The sequence below is a fragment of the Aspergillus heteromorphus genome (genome assembly GCF_003184545.1).
Source record: "Aspergillus heteromorphus CBS 117.55 chromosome Unknown BO70scaffold_32, whole genome shotgun sequence".
NCBI classification, from domain to species: Eukaryota; Fungi; Ascomycota; class Eurotiomycetes; order Eurotiales; family Aspergillaceae; genus Aspergillus; species Aspergillus heteromorphus.
The window spans coordinates 294,366-311,733 of NW_020290437.1; the positions used below are offsets into that span (position 1 = coordinate 294,366).

General features: G+C 52.0%; 5 protein-coding genes across 5 annotated transcripts; 1 reads left to right on the plus strand and 4 right to left on the minus strand.

The window, feature by feature from the left end:
- Positions 1 to 113: 113 nt before the first annotated feature.
- BO70DRAFT_299624 (isocitrate lyase 1) lies at positions 114 to 1,964 on the minus strand (the record flags this gene model as incomplete). Its single annotated transcript, XM_025539643.1, has 5 exons — positions 114 to 474; positions 532 to 1,084; positions 1,139 to 1,481; positions 1,538 to 1,693; positions 1,761 to 1,964. 5 exons carry the CDS (start codon positions 1,962 to 1,964, stop codon positions 114 to 116), a joined length of 1,617 nt encoding a protein of 538 aa, XP_025395740.1.
- A 1,540-nt stretch (positions 1,965 to 3,504) lies between these two features.
- BO70DRAFT_146387 (uncharacterized protein) lies at positions 3,505 to 4,068 on the minus strand. The gene has a single exon (XM_025538163.1). It carries the CDS (start codon positions 3,853 to 3,855, stop codon positions 3,568 to 3,570), a length of 288 nt encoding a protein of 95 aa, XP_025395741.1. The 5' UTR covers positions 3,856 to 4,068; the 3' UTR covers positions 3,505 to 3,567.
- A 45-nt stretch (positions 4,069 to 4,113) lies between these two features.
- Positions 4,114 to 6,483, plus strand: BO70DRAFT_322478 (pseudouridine synthase PUS7). The gene is made up of 2 exons (XM_025540551.1): positions 4,114 to 4,352; positions 4,410 to 6,483. The coding sequence occupies exons 1-2, from the start codon at positions 4,141 to 4,143 to the stop codon at positions 6,409 to 6,411; spliced, it is 2,214 nt and encodes a 737-aa protein (XP_025395742.1). The 5' UTR covers positions 4,114 to 4,140; the 3' UTR covers positions 6,412 to 6,483.
- Positions 6,484 to 7,554: 1,071 nt separating this feature from the next.
- On the minus strand, positions 7,555 to 9,221 carry BO70DRAFT_365725 (NAD(P)-dependent alcohol dehydrogenase). Its single transcript, XM_025544145.1, has 2 exons — positions 8,825 to 9,221; positions 7,555 to 8,752 (listed from the first exon to the last, which is right to left on the minus strand). Exons 1-2 carry the CDS (start codon positions 8,989 to 8,991, stop codon positions 7,759 to 7,761), a joined length of 1,161 nt encoding a protein of 386 aa, XP_025395743.1. The 5' UTR covers positions 8,992 to 9,221; the 3' UTR covers positions 7,555 to 7,758.
- Positions 9,222 to 10,556: 1,335 nt separating this feature from the next.
- BO70DRAFT_146433 (alpha,alpha-trehalase) lies at positions 10,557 to 13,406 on the minus strand. The gene is made up of 5 exons (XM_025538164.1): positions 12,965 to 13,406; positions 12,789 to 12,864; positions 12,600 to 12,721; positions 10,797 to 12,535; positions 10,557 to 10,736 (listed from the first exon to the last, which is right to left on the minus strand). Exons 1-5 carry the CDS (start codon positions 13,091 to 13,093, stop codon positions 10,607 to 10,609), a joined length of 2,196 nt encoding a protein of 731 aa, XP_025395744.1. The 5' UTR covers positions 13,094 to 13,406; the 3' UTR covers positions 10,557 to 10,606.
- Positions 13,407 to 17,368: the final 3,962 nt, after the last annotated feature.

A 17,368-nucleotide genomic window follows, 5' to 3' on the forward strand; every position in this document is an offset into this window, starting at 1 on the left:
ATGACAAAAGCAAGTTCCTTAAAAGAATAAACAATGGTCATTTCACAAGATGGTATAAAAAATCAGAATCTAGAATAAAGCAAAACCAATCTATGAGGAGATGTCATCTCCTCTTAATGCTTGAACTGGTCTTCCGTCACACCCTTCCCCATGGCAGCCGTGCTGCTGATGCCACCCGTCACCATCTTCAACAGGTTATCCACGTAGTTGGCGCCACTCCATTTCTGGTGCGTAACCACATCCACGCCATGCTCGATTTCTGGCTCCTGGACCAATTCACCGTACGCCCGCATTCCTTGCTTCGCGTACGCCTTGGCGAACTGATCCGTGATCAGCGCTGTTGTGTGCAGGCCAGCCAGGGTGATGAACTGCCAGCAGTATCCTAGAGCACCCAGACGCTGGATGTATGTCTCTTGCTCATCGCGCGGCATCGCCTTCTTCCAGTTGAAGGATGGTGACAGGTTGTACGCCAATCTGTAGTTTTGGGTTAGTTTTTGATGCCATTCAAGAGGGAATTGGGGTAGAGCTTACTTCTGTTCGGGCCACACGGCGTGAACACCATCAGCGAACTCCTTCGCTTGAGCATAGTCGGGGAGCTTGCTCTCCATCCAGATCAGGTCTGCAAATGGAGCGTAAGCAATGGCTCGGTTGACCGCACACTGCGTGCCGCCCTGGTACCGGTAGTATCCCTCCCGGGTGCGGGGGGCATCCCAGTCCCAGTGGATGTCGACTCCGGTGATACGCTTGGCGATGTCCCGGGATTCACGGTTGCTTTTGCCCTTGGCCTGCTTCAGATAGTCGGTGACGAGAGTGTCCTTGTTGGCGTGGGCGCCCTGCTTGATGGTGTCGATGACGGCGTCGCTGAAAAGCTTCAGGCCAGCCTGAGCATTCCATTGGTCTTCGATGGCTTGAAGTTCCGCACCATTCTTGCCAGCTTGTTCAGCAGCCACCATGAGATCATTCAGGGGCTGCAGGCTCGCATTCGTCGAACCAACGACAAAGGCATGGTCCCGGAAGTCGATAGTTGAGGTGATGAGGGTGGCCGCTTCGGAGTCAGTCCGAGCAATAGCAAGCAGGTCGGTTCCTGAAGATGGATCAGTTCATGCGCATATGGGTTAATGATGCGGGTTGTATTTACCCATGATATCTGCCTGTGCCCGAATAGCCACCAGTCGGTTGATGTGTTCACTGATGGGCACGAGCACCTTACCAGCCATGTGGCCACACTTCTTGGTGCCAGGGGCTTGATCTTCGATGTGAATGCCGGCGGCACCGCGCTCAACAAACAGCTTTGTCAGCTTCATCACCGCCGTCAAGCCACCATGTCCCGTATCAGCATCTGCGATGATGGGTCGCAGATAATCCACATTTGCGACCTTGCCACGTTGCTCCTTGGGGGTAGTCACGCGCTCTTCGCGCTGCTTCCGGTCATGGAATAGCTGAGCCATAAAGAGCTGGTTGACCTTGTTGGGGACGGTGTTCTGGGTTCTGGTCTTAGCAAACGCAGAAAAAATCAACAAGGAACCCTTGAACATACCATGGGGTAATCGGCAAGATCGGGAGATGGTTCATCAGTAGAAGAGGCGGTAGAGGAGCTCTGCCAGCCAGAGACGTAGACGGTATCTAGGTATTTGGCCATTTGTGTGACCATCGTGGGCTCAAGGCAGCCATAGGTGAAACTAGGGAGCTTTTTCTATTTGTTCAAAGAGAAGCTGTGAGTTCATAGATCTTTCCACGGGTGTTCTGCAGGGCGCGCGAACCTCAAAGTTACTCTCCAGGATTTTCCACAGCTTCTTGCTCTGCACATTGGAGGGGTATTCGATCTTCAGATTTCCCCGCTTGGCCACGATCTGATCTGCAGTGAAGGGCCGCTTGGTGTGTCTCCATCTGGAATCCTTCCACCAGTTCTGGACGGCCTGGACATCTTCCAGATACTTCCGGTCCTCGTCTTCAAAGGAACCCATCGTGTGTAGAGAGATGGAGAGACAGGATCAAGAGAAGGTATATAATGAGCCAGGGTGCAGTACCGATATTCAATACAAGGTATCGAAGATCAATTATATAGGAAATGAAAACCTCGAGACAATCCAATGAGTCACGAAGAAGAAAGAAAAGAACAGGGAGAGCGGAGAGTCAAGAGAAAAGCAGTTGAAGAGCGAACCAGAGAAAGGACACCAAATCTACTCTCCAACCCGGAATCACAAGCCAAAGGCCCAAGTACTTAAAGACCAGCAGAGGCACGCGCCATCCTCGATGCGTCACAATCCTCGACCAGCCAGTGGTCGGTAAACGTTCGGTTCAGCGGGACAAGAAGGAAGCGCAGGCGCCCCCGACATCTTGAAAACCGGGGGGAAAGCAAGGCTGAGTGGTCGAGAGTCGAAACAATTAGGTTAACCGTGTCCCAGGTTCACAAGCCAGACCGGGGCCAACGGGGAAGCTGAGTGGTGGTGGTTCGGAAGAGAGGATCTTCGTCAGGCTCGATCCTCGGTCTAAAGGGACCAGCCCGAGAGAGTCGGCGCGGCCTGAGGCATTTCCGTACACGGTACGGCTTTGCCCACCGACCCGAGTGATACAGAAATACCGCTGTTGGACCGGCACTGGTAGTAGTATCTTCGACTTGCAACCGAATCCTAAAATCTTCAGGTTGTAAGGTCATAAAATGACCCAGTCTCACGAAACAGAGCCCGCAAGCCCATAGCGTTGGGCTTCGTGTAGGTGGTAGGGTGAACTAACGACTCTCAGCCATGACGTTGAAGCATGTGCCCGTATCCTGGCAGACCCTGTGACGATACTTTACCATACGCTCCCCCACATCTCACCCCATGATTGGCCCCCGTGCCAAACCTTCCTTTCCTCTCCGTAGTAACTACCCCACATTCAGGCCTCCCGGAGGCTGGAGTCTGGCACGTCCGTCGCCAGAACCCCCAGGCATCAATACCCTCGTGGAACCAAGTCTGCCCCGGCATTCCCCAAAAGGCAGCAGCCTCGGCACGCCCTGCGCCAATCAGCGGTCGTCCACGAAATTAGATCACCCTCTGCTCCGTCCTGTCTTCTTCTCAGACACGCAACGAGAATCGCCTCGGGGAATCAAGGAGCGCTGTCCCGAATTCTTGCGAAATGCCGCAACGCCATAGGCGTCATGCACGTCGCCAGGGTGCTGGATTTCGGACATTGGCCGAGTCACTGCATTTCTTATCATCATCATTGCTACGACTTCATATCGTTTCGGAGAAGGATAGCCTCTGGACAGGGATACCTGCATACATAAATCGGGCGTGGATCAATCAAATGGTGTACCCAAGGCAGAATGGGGAGCCAGCTCGGGGGTACGGACGTGCTGGTCTGGGGATGCGGATGTCGCCCACCCGCTGAAGCTCGGGGCTTCTTGGACATCGATTCACATGCGAATTTACCCATTTGTCCTCGCAGTGCTCCGTATTCTTTTGAGAATGCGAATTATTACATAATTCTTTAAAGATTAAAAAGCCTCACGCAGGGCTTTCAACTTTGAAGGAGCTGCAGCAGCCACGGGGAGACTAGGAGTCCGGTGGGGACAAAGCACCCGGCCTACCTACCGTAACTTATGACAAGGGGGGTCTGGACTAATGCACTTACAAGGTGGTAAGAAAAGTCATCCAATAAACATAAGAAATGGCATCGGGTAATGCTCAACATCAATGCCTTGAGCCGTGATATTTGATGTCTGACCCATAGGGAGAAAACGGACTGCTCGATACTACTTACTATATACGCAAAACACAAGGCAAAGAAGCAAGGAGCACGTGACATGCAGTGACTGGCGATTGATGGATGAGAAGCTAGCAGTGTACTTACTGTGTGGAAGGTCCAAACCATAACAAACCGGTACAAGGCTGCTAGATTCTATGGCCTTACCGATAGTGAGATAATATGGCATTCAGGTAGTGAACGACAGCAACCTGGACTTCTCGTTCAACAGTTGCAATGCAGGATGGCCTCTATCTACGAATACTTCCCAATCCGGACTTAGCTAGGGCTAGCCCCGCTCTAACCTGATTGGGACAGGCAGACCGGGGCCGGGGAACTTTTCAAGCTCCAGCGGCCGCATGACTTCACTTGACTGCTACTGCAACACGACTGTCCATCGCCACAACTATCACGATGGAGGGCGCTGATATCGTTGAGTCCCCGCGCAAGCGGCTTAAGACCGACAGCACTCCTGTTACAGATGATGCGGCGCTTCCTCCTTCCAATGGGACAGTTGCGGAGCCCGACCTGGCCAAGACCACAGATGAAGAGAGGGAGATTGAGGTTGGAATCACCGAATTCGTCAGTGATAACACTGGAGGGTTCTCGGGGATTTTGAAAAAGAGGTAATTACAACTTGCGTATGAGAGATATCATAAGTGCTAACTTTCTCCACTCACTAGATATACCGACTTCCTTGTGAACGAAATTGTCCCATCTGGTGAAGTCCTCCACCTACAGAACATTCCCGCCCCTGAAGCTCCCGCCCAGCAAGACAAGACCGAATCTTCCGAGAGCCGTAAAGAGAAGCCGGCAGAGAATGGGCAAGATAAAGCACAGAGCACGGCCCAGAGTGATGCGCCAGCAAGCACCGAGGCTGCGCCGGAGTTCCAAATTTCGGAGGAGGACAATGCGCTCCTGGACTCTCTCTTCGGGCCAGAGCCTACCGCGAAGATTGTCGCGTTGAACAAACGTGCCCTCGCGAGCCCGAAATCGAAACCGAGTGACCTTGGAAAGATCAATACTATCGTTGTTACCGACCGCGACACACGCATCCAGATGCACCAGGCCATCCGTCGTATCTTCAACTCCCAACTCGAGTCTCAGACCGACAGCGAGGGACTAATGGTCATCTCTGCTGCGCCGAACCGAAACAAACGAGACGCGCCAAGCGGTCGTGGGAATGGGCGCTCCCGTGCACCGGTCAACTGGGATGAGCTGGGCGGCTCCTACCTGCACTTCACCCTCTACAAGGAAAACAAGGACACCATGGAGGTTCTCTCGCTCATCTCACGTCTGCTGAAGGTGAACTCCAAAAACTTCCAGTTTGCCGGAACCAAGGACCGACGTGGAGTGACGGTGCAAAGGGCTTGCGTGCATCGCTTACAGGCCGATCGACTGGCAAAGCTCAATCCTACACTCCGCAATGCCGCGCTGGGCGACTTTTCGTATCACAAATATGGTCTCGACTTAGGAGATCTGAATGGCAATGAATTCGTCATCACTCTTCGTGAGTGCGATATTCCAGGAGTCGACTTCCAAGACCGCGAGGCTGCCATTGCGAAATCAAAGCAGCTTGTGGGCACGGCGCTACGGAACCTCCATGAACGAGGCTACTTCAATTACTTTGGCTTGCAGCGCTTTGGAACCTTCGCGACCCGCACCGATACTGTTGGTGTTAAGATGCTTCAGGGTGACTTCAAGGGTGCCTGCGATGCTCTTCTCCAATACAGCCCCAATTCTCTGGCTGCTGCTCTGGAGGGCGAGAGCTCGACTGCCATGGTCAGCTCAGATGATAAGGCTCGTGCGGAAGCAATCCACATTTTTGAGACTACCGGCAACGCGACCAAGGCCATGGACAAGCTGCCTCGGAAGTTCTCGGCGGAATCCAACATCATCCGCCAACTCGGCCGTGCCAAGACCGACTACCTCGGAGCTCTTCAGGCCATCCCCCGCAATCTGCGACTCATGTATGTTCACGCCTATCAGTCGCTAGTGTGGAACTTCGCCGCAAGTGAGCGTTGGCGGCTACACGGGGACAAGGTTGTGGAGGGTGACCTTGTCTTGATTCACGAGCACAGTGACAAGGAGAACAGTTCCAGCGAGCCTGTTGCTGCTCCCGGTGATGTCGACGCTGACGGCGAGGTTATTATTGCTCCCCAGACGGGAGACAGCGCATACGTCGCCGAAGGCATTGCGCGTGCACGCGCCCTGACGGCCGAAGAAGCCGCCAGCGGCAAGTACTCCATTTTCGACGTGGTTCTCACTTTGCCTGGCTATGATGTTCTGTACCCGGCCAATGAGATGACCGACTTCTACAAGCGCTTCATGGCTAGCCCGCAAGGCGGTGGACTCGATCCGTTCGACATGCGCCGGAAGTGGAAGGATGTTAGTCTCACGGGAGGATACCGGAAGTTCCTCAATCGGATGGGTGCTGAGTATTCTTTCGACGTGAACCTGTACTCGAAGGACGACGAGCAGTTCGTGCAGACGGATCTGTCAAAGCTGCAACAAGATAAGACCGAAGCTGCTGCCAGTGAAGCGGAGCCCGCGGGTGCCCAGGACAAGGTTGCCGTCGTGCTCAAGTTCCAGCTTGGCTCCAGCCAGTATGCCACCATGGCTTTGAGGGAGTTGACCAGGGGTAAGGTGAGAGCCTACCAGCCTGATTTCGGCAAGGGCAGATGATATCTATAACCATGCACATTTGTATATATACGATGCGGCCAGAGGCCCGGAATACAGCAGGCATAGATCAACAACCAGAATCGTCATTGTAGAGCAAGCGAATATAGTATGTAGACATTCTAATTCCCAAAGGAGTATGTATCCACCTCTTCCTATCATTCCTACATGAAAACCTCGATATAAGCAATATCCCACTGGACTTCTCTCCAGTATAAGCAACAAGACACGTAGCGTTGGTCAATTTGCTTCCTCGCGAAACACCTTTCTTAATCCTCTCTCCTTACTAAACAGTCCGATTGACACCCCCCCCCCCCTCTTCCTCCTCCTCCCCCCTCTTGTTCCTCCTCTCTCCGCGCCCCACCACACCTAAAAGCCCTATCTCCCGCACACCCACACCTGATCGCATGTGTTCCACGAGACCTACAACCAGCGCATCACCCCCTCCGTGTCCCGCATCCTGTCCTCCCGATTCAGCTTCCTCAATTCCATCCACGACAACAGCCACCATAACAGCATCACCGCCAGCAGCACCTATTACAACGAAACCGGCACCACGCGAGACAATGGCCGGATCTCAAGAAGGTCATGTTTAAAATAATCACAGAATATACGGATGGGGAGAGGGGAAGGGAGGAGAGAAGGTGGGGGTAAAGGAAGAGGAAAAAGTGAAGATAAAGCTGAAGCAGAAAGAGAACCCCAACCTCAACCCTATCGACTACACCCCCATCTACACCATTCACCACAGCCTCACGGGCCCTGTGGTGTGTGTGGGCTTTACAGAATCTGCAACTCTACGAAGAGCAATAAGAGGTACCCTAACCGGGCGTTTCTTCGACGGCTTGCGTGCGATGGAAGGGTGATTTTGCAGAGGGAGAGGGAGAGGGAGAGGACGGAATTGCGGCGAGGGGATGTACGGTTTTATTTTGGGTTGTGATTTTTAAGTGCTCGGGGTGTGGTTTTGTGGAAGATGGTGCTTTGTATATGGAGGAGACTTTGGTTTCTCTAACTACTACTAAAGTAGAAACTATGGGCTCGTGGACCAAAAAGGGGAACGAGCGGCCGAAGCGAAGCCAAGCACAACCTACAGGGTCTGATTGAATATGTCAATCATTGAAAAAAAAAAATAAAAGATATAAACTTCTACGTAGATCTATATAGCTCCCAGGCAATACGGGTCTGAACACTATAAACAAACGGACGGAAGACGGAGCGGGACGGGACAGGACGTCCATGATATATTCGAGCGGGGTGAAAACCGTGACGGTACGTATCATGAATTGAAAAGTATATCGAAGGTGACCAGCCACCAAGGACAAGGGAGGATATTGTTAAGGCAATGGTGACTGTTTAGATCTTCTGACCAGCGGAAGCAGCCTTAACATCCTCCTCGGAGCTCATGATCTGGACCTTGATAGCCCCGGTCTTGGGGTTGGCGGCCGTCTCAAAGGCCTTGATAGCATCCTCCAGCGGGAAGCGGTGGGTGACGAGCTTCCTCAGATCAATGACTCCGTTCTTCACAAGGCGAATCGCGCGGGGCCAGGTGTTGCAGTACCGGTATTGGTACTGAAGGTCGATTTCCCAGGTGCTGAGGCGCATGAACGGGACGGTCATCTCGTTCTTTCCGACACCAATCACAAAGACCTTGCCGCCGAACTTGACACTCCAGATGGCAGACGCGACACTGCTCTCCACTCCCGTACACTCCATGGCTATGCGGGGCCTCAAGGCTCCAGGGGCAGAGCCCTCTCCGTCGTTGAAGGCGTTGATAATACCCTCTGCATTCTGCTCAGCAGAGAGGCCGATCTGCACCTTGTAAGTGCGGATGCCGGGGGCCAGGGACTTGGCGAACTCTAGTCGGCTCTCATCAATATCGGTGATGACGATGGGTGATGCACCGGCCGCGCGTGCACTCAACAGGGTGATGAGACCGATAGGGCCAGCACCGGTGATCAGACACGGATCACCCAGACGAAGTCCACTGCGCTCAATCCCTGCCAGGGATACGCTGAGAGGTTCCAGGAGTGCGCCGTCTTCGTAGCTCATATCACCGATCTTGTGGCACCAAATAGCAGGGTGGTTGACATAGCGGCGCAGCAAACCGTCGACCGGAGGGGTGGAGAGGAAGAGGACGTTTTCGCAGCCGTTGTAGCGACCGGTCAGGCAGGGTTCACAAGCATTGCAGATGACGTTAGGCTCGACGGCAATGCGGTCGCCAGGCTTCAAGTGAGTGACATCTGGGGCCACGGCAATCACCTGGCCCGCGGACTCGTGGCCCAGGATATGGTCTCCCGTGACGATCATAGGCCCGATACAGCCTGCATGCCAGAAGTGGACGTCGGATCTGACACCCAGGGCCAATCGTTAGACAGAGCTTCGGAGCCAACTATCAGAGGGAGGGGAAGGGAGAATATACCCGCAGATTCCCGTGCTGCGAACCTCGACGGTGACCTCGCCGGGCTTCAGTCCCTGTCCGCTCTTGACCTCCTCCAGGGTGGGCTTTGTTTCCGCAATCCACAACTCATGCTTGGTATTGGTAAAGACGCCGATGTTGGCCTTCTCGAGAACAGTTGCGGAAGCCATTATGGGGAGGGGGAGTGTGGCAGGCGAGGACAGCAAGATCGGCCGAGAAAGCGCAAAAAGAGGGGAGAGGAGGGAGGGGAAGAAAGATGAGGAGAAGACACGGGATGGATGTGCAGGTGCTGGACTTAAGTACCAAAGAAAAAAAGATCGTCCCCCAGCGAGACAGGCCGCAGGTGGTAGCTGATTCCGTTGCCACCTATAGGAGCGGAGCCCAGCATGGCTGATTGATCACTCGATCAGCGAGTGGATGGGGAGGAGTTGGAGAGGAGGGGAACCTGAAGCCAGCCGCCTGCTGCTTTTACCCGGGGGCCCCTCGCGGGGTTGTCCCTCAGGGGAAGCAGTAAACACTCTGTGGTTAGTAATTAATAGTCAAGTCCACGGTTCCCGCTTTTCGCTTTGTTGTACGTCTATCTGTGTTCTGCGACAGCACTTGTGGTGTAGATAGTATCCGCTCGGTTAGACGGTTAATTGCATTTCTGATGGGGGAAGCTTACTACTGTAGTTACTATACGTATTCTTAGCCTACCTCACCGATGGGGCCGGGATTACTGCTCCCTCCTACATGCTTGATACATCCCATTCGTACCGACGACCGACATGGTGGCCTAGAACAACACATCAAGCTGCTTCTGACTTCATAGTACTACTGCTAGTACCCGGAGTGGCAATTCTCCGGTGGAACTTCTTGCTCCAGCCGCTGGTGGAGTCGATTAGTTATGGAGACCTGGCTTATCCACCACCCCATCATTTGCTTTCCATGCCCGCGCGAGGATAAAATGAAGGCAGGCTGGACCTGGTGGTCATGGGATAACTAATTTTCGGCATATTGTTATTTCAGAAGATGACAAAGGATTACTATCACTTCTGTCCCGTACCAGTGATCCATTTCTTCAAAGCCACCATTCACTCTTTCCCGTCGAGTTCCTCATAGTAATCCAACTTTGTATATATTGTTTACTGGTATGGCGGAATTCAACCAAAGTAGATCACTCCTCTACGGGCATGAAAGCCCGCATACTTAACAGCTAACAAATGATATCAAACATCTGTCAGGCTCCATTAAGTGGGGGGAAAAACTCGACTGGCTTATCCATCCAACTCCCCCCTCATCACCACCCAGGATAACGCGTTCCAAACCAGCAGAGATGTATCCAATTAACTAAATATATGAGACTATACTCTCGTGTCTACCTCTTTCTGAGCTGTATAACTATGAGCAACGGTCCAAGTATCGGACAGGCGAAGAAGCAGTGTACCTAAAAGCAACCAAACACCGCCCAAGACTGATTCCTCCAGCGACTGATGACAAATTCCCTTCTCTTTCGGTCCCATCGATATGGTATGTGTTGTGTACGACATAACAGTTTCATCTCAAAACACAGCAGGCAAAAGCAGAATCTATACCCACTGTCTGTATGCACTCTGCCATCCGATTTAGGTCTCTATGGAAACCGAGCCCGCATACCCAATCTTTGCCAAAAAGAAAAAGAGGGGAAAAAAGAAAAAAACCAGTGAATGATGGAAAAAAGCGAACGTCGTGACAGGCTAAAGCAGATTACCGCGCGGAATGCATTTGTTCGTTGAATCTTTGTCCGTGATCATCCAGCATCGATTTTTAAACCCCATCCTGGGCAGCCACGGCCTTGATGTAAGTCTCGTAGGGCGTGATGGCTCCGAGGGCGCGGCGCTGGTGGGCGTTGAGGATCTCCAGCCCGTATGCATAACTGGCATTGACCCATCCAAACCTAGAGAAGGGACAAGGTTAGTGTGACATTCAATCTGCAGTCTATGATTCAAAATCTTACCCTTCGCGGGGAGCACCCTTGAAATCCACGCCCTGGTTACCGTACTCGGCATCCACCCGGTGTGGGTCAATAGGCCGAGTGACGTCGTACTTTTCAACAACGACGCCGTTGAAGTCAACAAAGGCCTTTGTGATCATATATAGCCATTTATAGGTCAGCCGCTCGGCCTCATCCTGGTAGCCGTAGCGGATTAGTCCTGTCCATGCCAGCATCTGCTGGGGTGCCCATCCGTAGGGGTAATCCCATTGCCGATTAGGCCGATCCAGGCCAACGGCACCTCGAGATTCTTCGGTTCCGGAAACCAGGCCACCATAAGCCTCGAACCGGTTGAGAGCCTTCACCATCTGTGATGCTTGAGAAGGAGTGGCGAGACCTGCCCACATTGCCCAGTAGGTTGTGGCACTCTCATATGTTGTTCGCTCTTGCTTGGCAGTATCGTAATCAAAGTACATTCCCTTCTCTTCGTCCCACAGATAGGTATCCATTCTCATCTTTCTTCTCCGGGCGCGGCGATCCCACACCGACGAGGACTCAATGGCGATATCCCTGGTCGTTGCCGTCCGGAACTCTTGAGGAATGTCCAACTTGTCTTTGAAGTAAGTCCGGATGATGCGAGCAATGTCTACCTCGTACTTGTACAACAGCGAATTCAGATCCACCGTCGCCAAATTGGCACAGACTCTCTCGAGACGATAGCTTGTATCATGACCAGATTCTCTCACAGCTCGATCATGTAGGAAGTACTCGTCAAGCTCTGGTTCCAGAACCTGTCTTTCGTTGTAGGCTTCGACAAACTCATCGAACGACATGCCGTGCTTCTCGGCATAGGGAGTGAGAATGTGAACGAAGTGTGTCGGCTCCGTCTCCGGGGGCACACCCGCGCCTTCCGGGCGGTATCTAGAAAGACCAGACACCGGGTCGAGCCGCGGCTCTGTCGCCCAAACGCTGTAGTATTCCTTGATCGCGGCAAGCGTAGCGTTGCGAAGGAACTCCATAGAATCGGGTTCGTTCTTGATGCGTTCATACACACGCAAGGCCATGTCGGTCAAAAACGGGGGCTGAGAACGGGTCAAGTAGTAAGACCGGTTTGCGTTCAAAATCTTGCCGTAATGCTTGATACAGAAACAGAAGTTGACCACCATACCTCGGGCCAGGTCAACTCTGTTGCTGACCAGCAACCCCAATGACATCATGTAACTATCCCATCCGTACAGCTCATTGAACCTGCCTCCTGGGACCACGAATGGCACTCCGCTATACTCTGTTTTTTGGGTAGTTTGATCAATTCTTTTTTCCATTGCCAGTGCCAGAAGTCCAGGCTTAGGGTTGAGCTTCCTCGCATATTCCGGTGTGATCTCGGCCTCCAACAACTGCACATCCAGGCGCAATTCTGGATGAGTCTCTGCAATGTTCTTGTAGTACTCATATTGCTCAGGGGCCCCCGGTGGAACGTAGACCCGGGGTCGCGGGTCGTCCGTCCAGTCTTTGGGGTCCCGACCAGCTTCAGCAATGTTATGTCCATCAATACGCCGAGTAAGAGCATTCCAGAAGGAATTCTTGATTAGCCGGGAAAGACGTGCGACGGGATTCTCACTCAGACGAGCTTCATCAAGAACAATATGCTTCCGACCGTAATCCTGAGCAATCGTAAGCTCTTGGAGGAGATTGGAGAGCATATAAGTGCCTCGCAGGTCAAATCTATTGTATCCCGAAGACGCAGCGGTCCCTACGGAGAATACCTGATACCGAATTGTCAGTAACCGATGGGTCAATGGGGCCTCCCAGATCCCAGGCGACACATACTTTGGGGCCCACATCTTCAATCGTTATCTGCATGTTCCGGTCCGTATCTTCCCGCTCTAGAAGATCATGCAGTGTAGTATCCACGTCAATGAGGAACTTGCGGGGATTAACTGGTGTCTCGTCTGTTGGCCACATGCATCAGTCCATGTATCCCAATATAGTCCCATTTGCATTGCATGTATTGCGCACCATGACTAGCCCGTCGTGCAGGAAAGCCGCCTCCTAGAAATTCTTGGATATCGTCCCGGTTGAATGATTTCAGGGTCTGTTTAATGGCATCCAGGGCGGGTTAGCGGAGCACATTCTGGGCTTATCTCACGATAAGAGGGGGAGGGGGGGGGGGGGGGGGGGGGCTTGCAACGCACCGAAGAAAACGCTCGCTTGCGGTCTCTCATGCGTGAACGGTTGTGCTCCTCATCTCCGTAGTAGACATCCGGGTCGGAGAAGGGATCGAGAGAGCCAGTCCGCCGGTGCTGGGCACTTGGTGAACTCATTGTTAGGGGATTGTGGGATGGTAGAAGAATTGTTCAGTGATGACAGGTCAGGAAAACAAAAGGCTAGAGCGACAAGGGATCCGAGCAGGGGTAGATGGTTCGCCAGCTAAAGGGGGTCACACGGCGACGCCAATTATTGAAGACGCTAGGCCCGTTCGTGGCGTTGTGCTCTTCTCGGACTTGACACGAAACCAGCAATGGAGGTCTACCACGCCGGAAACAATCTAGCCAGATCTGAGTGTGGTAGGACAAGATGTCGGGCCTCGATGGTTTGTTGGGATGGGATGGGATGGGATGCTATGGGATGCTTGCAACACACAGCAGAGGAAGAAAGGTGACCCCCGTGGAGTTTGGGGGGGTACGTCACAGCCACCCTACCGTATTGTTTTGCTGGTTGAGGATGGCGGTCGTTGGTGTGGGACAGGCGGTGTGGACGGGGCTGGGAGGTTTTGTCTGGGACTGGCTGGGACAAAAATAAATTTGCGAGGTTCTCAGCAGCAGTAGGATTGGGAGACAGCACACCCGCGAACTGGGGTAGGGGTTTTTTAATATTGTTCCAGGGTTGAAGTGGGTGGACAAAGAGGCGGAGAATGAAGTTCCCTTGGAGACTATGACGCCACGGGCCTGATGATGTCGCCGCTCCACTCAGACGGTCTCGCTTCTTCGGTACTTCCGCGGCTGGCTCCGGTTCCTCAAAACCCCAGCTACGGGGGGGCCTTCAAACGATCGATGTATGTCGCGACGGTTGAAGGGACTCAGGGGGAACAGTCTGGGATCTGTCGCGAAACAATGGACAATTTAAGTCCTGGAATGCGAAGGTCTGTGGGCTATCTGCACCTTCCGGTCCCAGACCTTGACGTGGCGCCCGATTTAGGATGCGAGCAGGAGTGGGATGCTCGAAGGGGGGGGGAGGGGGTCGCATTCTACCGCGTGCCCAGAGTATATCTCAAACAAAGCAAGAAAGCCTGATGGGGTAGCCCAAGCTAAAAGCTAAGCAAACAGCCGTCCTACTGGGTGGGGTGATAGCTCTTTCTTTCCATCCTTCTGTCGCGTGGCAGTGGAAGATGAGGCCCGGTATCAACTCAGTCGGCCAACAAGCCGGTCACTGGGCAGTTTTCCTGCCCGGTCGAGCTCTAATATGGCAGTTCGCCGATATCACCCGCGAATCACCATCTAGCAGACAGCTACTTTTGCTGAAGATATCGAACTGCCTCCTGAAGCAGGTGGAGACGGTTGGGTATCCTACACAGCAGACTCAGGCCAACGTTTCTACTTTGCATATGTTAGGTACATCTACCGCACGCACAAAGGCCATGGTTCAAAGGCACTAAAGATGAGGTTTTTTGAGAGTTCAATCAGGAATATTAAGTATAAGAGCACAAAGTTTTTTGATCGGGATTGCGAGTTACATGATGGCTTGGGCTGCGACCTGGTGGTATATAGTATGGGTTGGGCTATACTAATATTCATCTGAGTTGTGAATACACTTTAAAGAGATGGATGCATTCTCGCACAGTACCTTGGTGTGTAAAGCTATGCCACCAGCATGTTCTGAATCATATGGAAAACGATATAGTATAGATACTAGTACCACTCTGTGAACAGGATATAGAGTAAGGGTAAGCATCATAATCTTCCATCATCTTAACTCTGCTAAAGTGTCTTGCCGCAGCTACACAGAATATCAGCTTTACGGGAGTATATTCCTTACAGCCCACGGGTCTTTCCCAAAGGTCATCATCATTTCCATAATTGAGGAAGGACAATTCAGTGTTATACACTGCATAGTGAATACTTTTATCCACGTATCGGGGATTACAAGGTATACATAGTATGGGGAGATCGTTCTAGAGAGTTTTGTTGTTGGTCCCTTGATCTGCTGACTTGCGTAGTAGGCAAGCCGGAGTATCTATCTGCTGTCCCGGTCGGGTCGGTCCTGCCACTTTGCTTCATAGATACAAAAGTTGGAAGTGCTTCTTCCTCTTGCCAGAACCTCTAAATATACATAACTGGTAATACCTTGCTGATCTTCGGTCCTAACTTCTGCGCATGCCTCCCAAAAGAGATATAGAGTTTGACTCTGGTTGATTGATTATCGATTGATTGATTCAACGCGCATATGTCAGCCCTAACAGCCGAGTGGCGGAAGGAGCTGGGCTGACCACAAAGCACGCCACCGGCGTGGGGGCTGTCACGTGTCACACATACTCGGAAAATAGAAGTATTGCAACACCGCAGTACGTACAGATTAGCAGAGGCTACTGGCCTATCTATTTTAATCTATATTATACTACCTATCTAGTTACGTCCAAAAGAGTAGTAAACAGTGCCTTGTGGTAGCACTAATCGTATTTAGCGCTGTGAGAGCCGGTACGGTGGTCAAAGTTGGGACAATCCCGGCCCATGGAGAAGCGGCGGCGGGAGAGTAGATGTGGCGCGGGCCGGTCGTAGAGGTGGCTTATCGAAGTGTCATATGCCCCAGCGCCAGAGCTGTGTTGTGGACATGGATGTGTTATCTAGTCGCGTATATAACACACAAGACTTGTTCCCATCTGCTTTGTAACTTACTTAATATATTGTATATAATATGGGCAACGGGAATAGCTCCAAAACTACATAAGAAGACGCTCTATAGACCAAAAGAGACTTCAGGTGGGATACAAATGGATATCTGCAATGACTTGGCTGGGGTTTAGGACTGAGGCAATGATAGATGAAGAGCTGTCTATCTGTGAATGGCTCGGTAGTATAATTTGTAGGAAGAATACTTGCCCGTCGTCGACAGTACATGGTGGTAGTCCTGCATGTAGATCCATACTTCGGTATGCTCGGGTGATTGGTGGCGAGGTCTTTTCAGAATGATTGTTGAATAAAGTTTTTAAAGTTGATCCCTGTAAATGGGACCAAGAGTGCAAGCGCATTCTGAGAGATCTCTGACTAGGGGGGCGGGGGTGCTGAACGATTAAAACAATCCAGCGTGGAACTGCGTATTGATGGGTATAGCATCCTGCATGCCTAAAGCTACCATACTCAATCTGTAACAACTCTGATAGCAGATAACCTAGATACTCCGCACTCCGTACTGCTGTTCAAAACCTAGGAGAATAAAGCGCGGGCTGCAGGTGCCTGATAGGTCTTGGATAAATATTGTCATTGGCTTGCTAAGCCCAGTACTGTTACTATTAACCCGGCCCACATTTGTCTCAAACCATGGAAGTCAGATTACTGATCAGAAATATTCTCATGGCCCCGATAAGCATTCGGGATAAGGAGAATGGCACTATACTGAGTGCGGCTAGTTTGCACACGACAGGATAAACTAGATAGCCGCGTACTCGCATGGCCTGCCTGATTAGGATGCTATCAGCTTAATCAGCGGAGTTGTGCAGGCTGAGATCGTTTACAGTAGCAAGGGACACAAGGAGGTTTGTTCTATACACCAAAAGAAGAATGATGTTTGGGAAGAAATACTTGAAGTAGTTTACTACTAAAACATGCATGGAGTACAGACGACAGGGTAGATATTATTTAGGAATCCAGCATCTTTCTATAGCAAGGAATTTCCCCGAAAAACAATAATGGCCGCAGAGTTCCTCGTAGTGTAGGTAGTAAATCTAATACTGTGTGACAGTAGATCGGACGACTGTTGTCAGATTCTTTAGGCCAATGAGTGAGCGTTTCATGACTGCTATCTACCAGGTGCATTGTCAGTATTAAGGGTTGACTACATATATACTCCTTAAGGAAGCCTTGGAGTGGTGTGAGGCTGAGAGCAGCCTTCCAAGGAGGGCCGGAGAGGGGTCCTGTTGGCCACAGCCACCGCGTAAAAGCACAACAAACTCAAAGCAGTCACGGGGGGTGGCGCTATTGGTCTGGACCAGGGGCCCTGGCCAATCAAACCTCCGCAACCGAGACCAATGGGGCCAGATAGTTCTTCCCGCTAGCACCATTGTGGAGTAGTTCCTCCTCCGTTGAGTCCTCCCGTAGTTTTCCACGGCCACCGAGCCTGATTTCCTCGTCGTCCTCCGCGCCGCTGCCCGTGCTGACCACGTCCTCTTCTGCTGCTCACTGCTCCGTATAGCGGCTTTCGGTTTCTTTTTTCTTATTCACCGCCCCCTACCTATTGCTCTTTCTTAATTTCGGAAACCCCCCTTCCGTCGTCCTCCCTCTCCCTCCGTGCCGACTCGCCGCTTTGGATGGCCTGGATTCCGTGAACTCCTTCGCTTCCCGCGCGCCCTTGTACATACGCTATAATCTCCCTACCATCGGGAACGG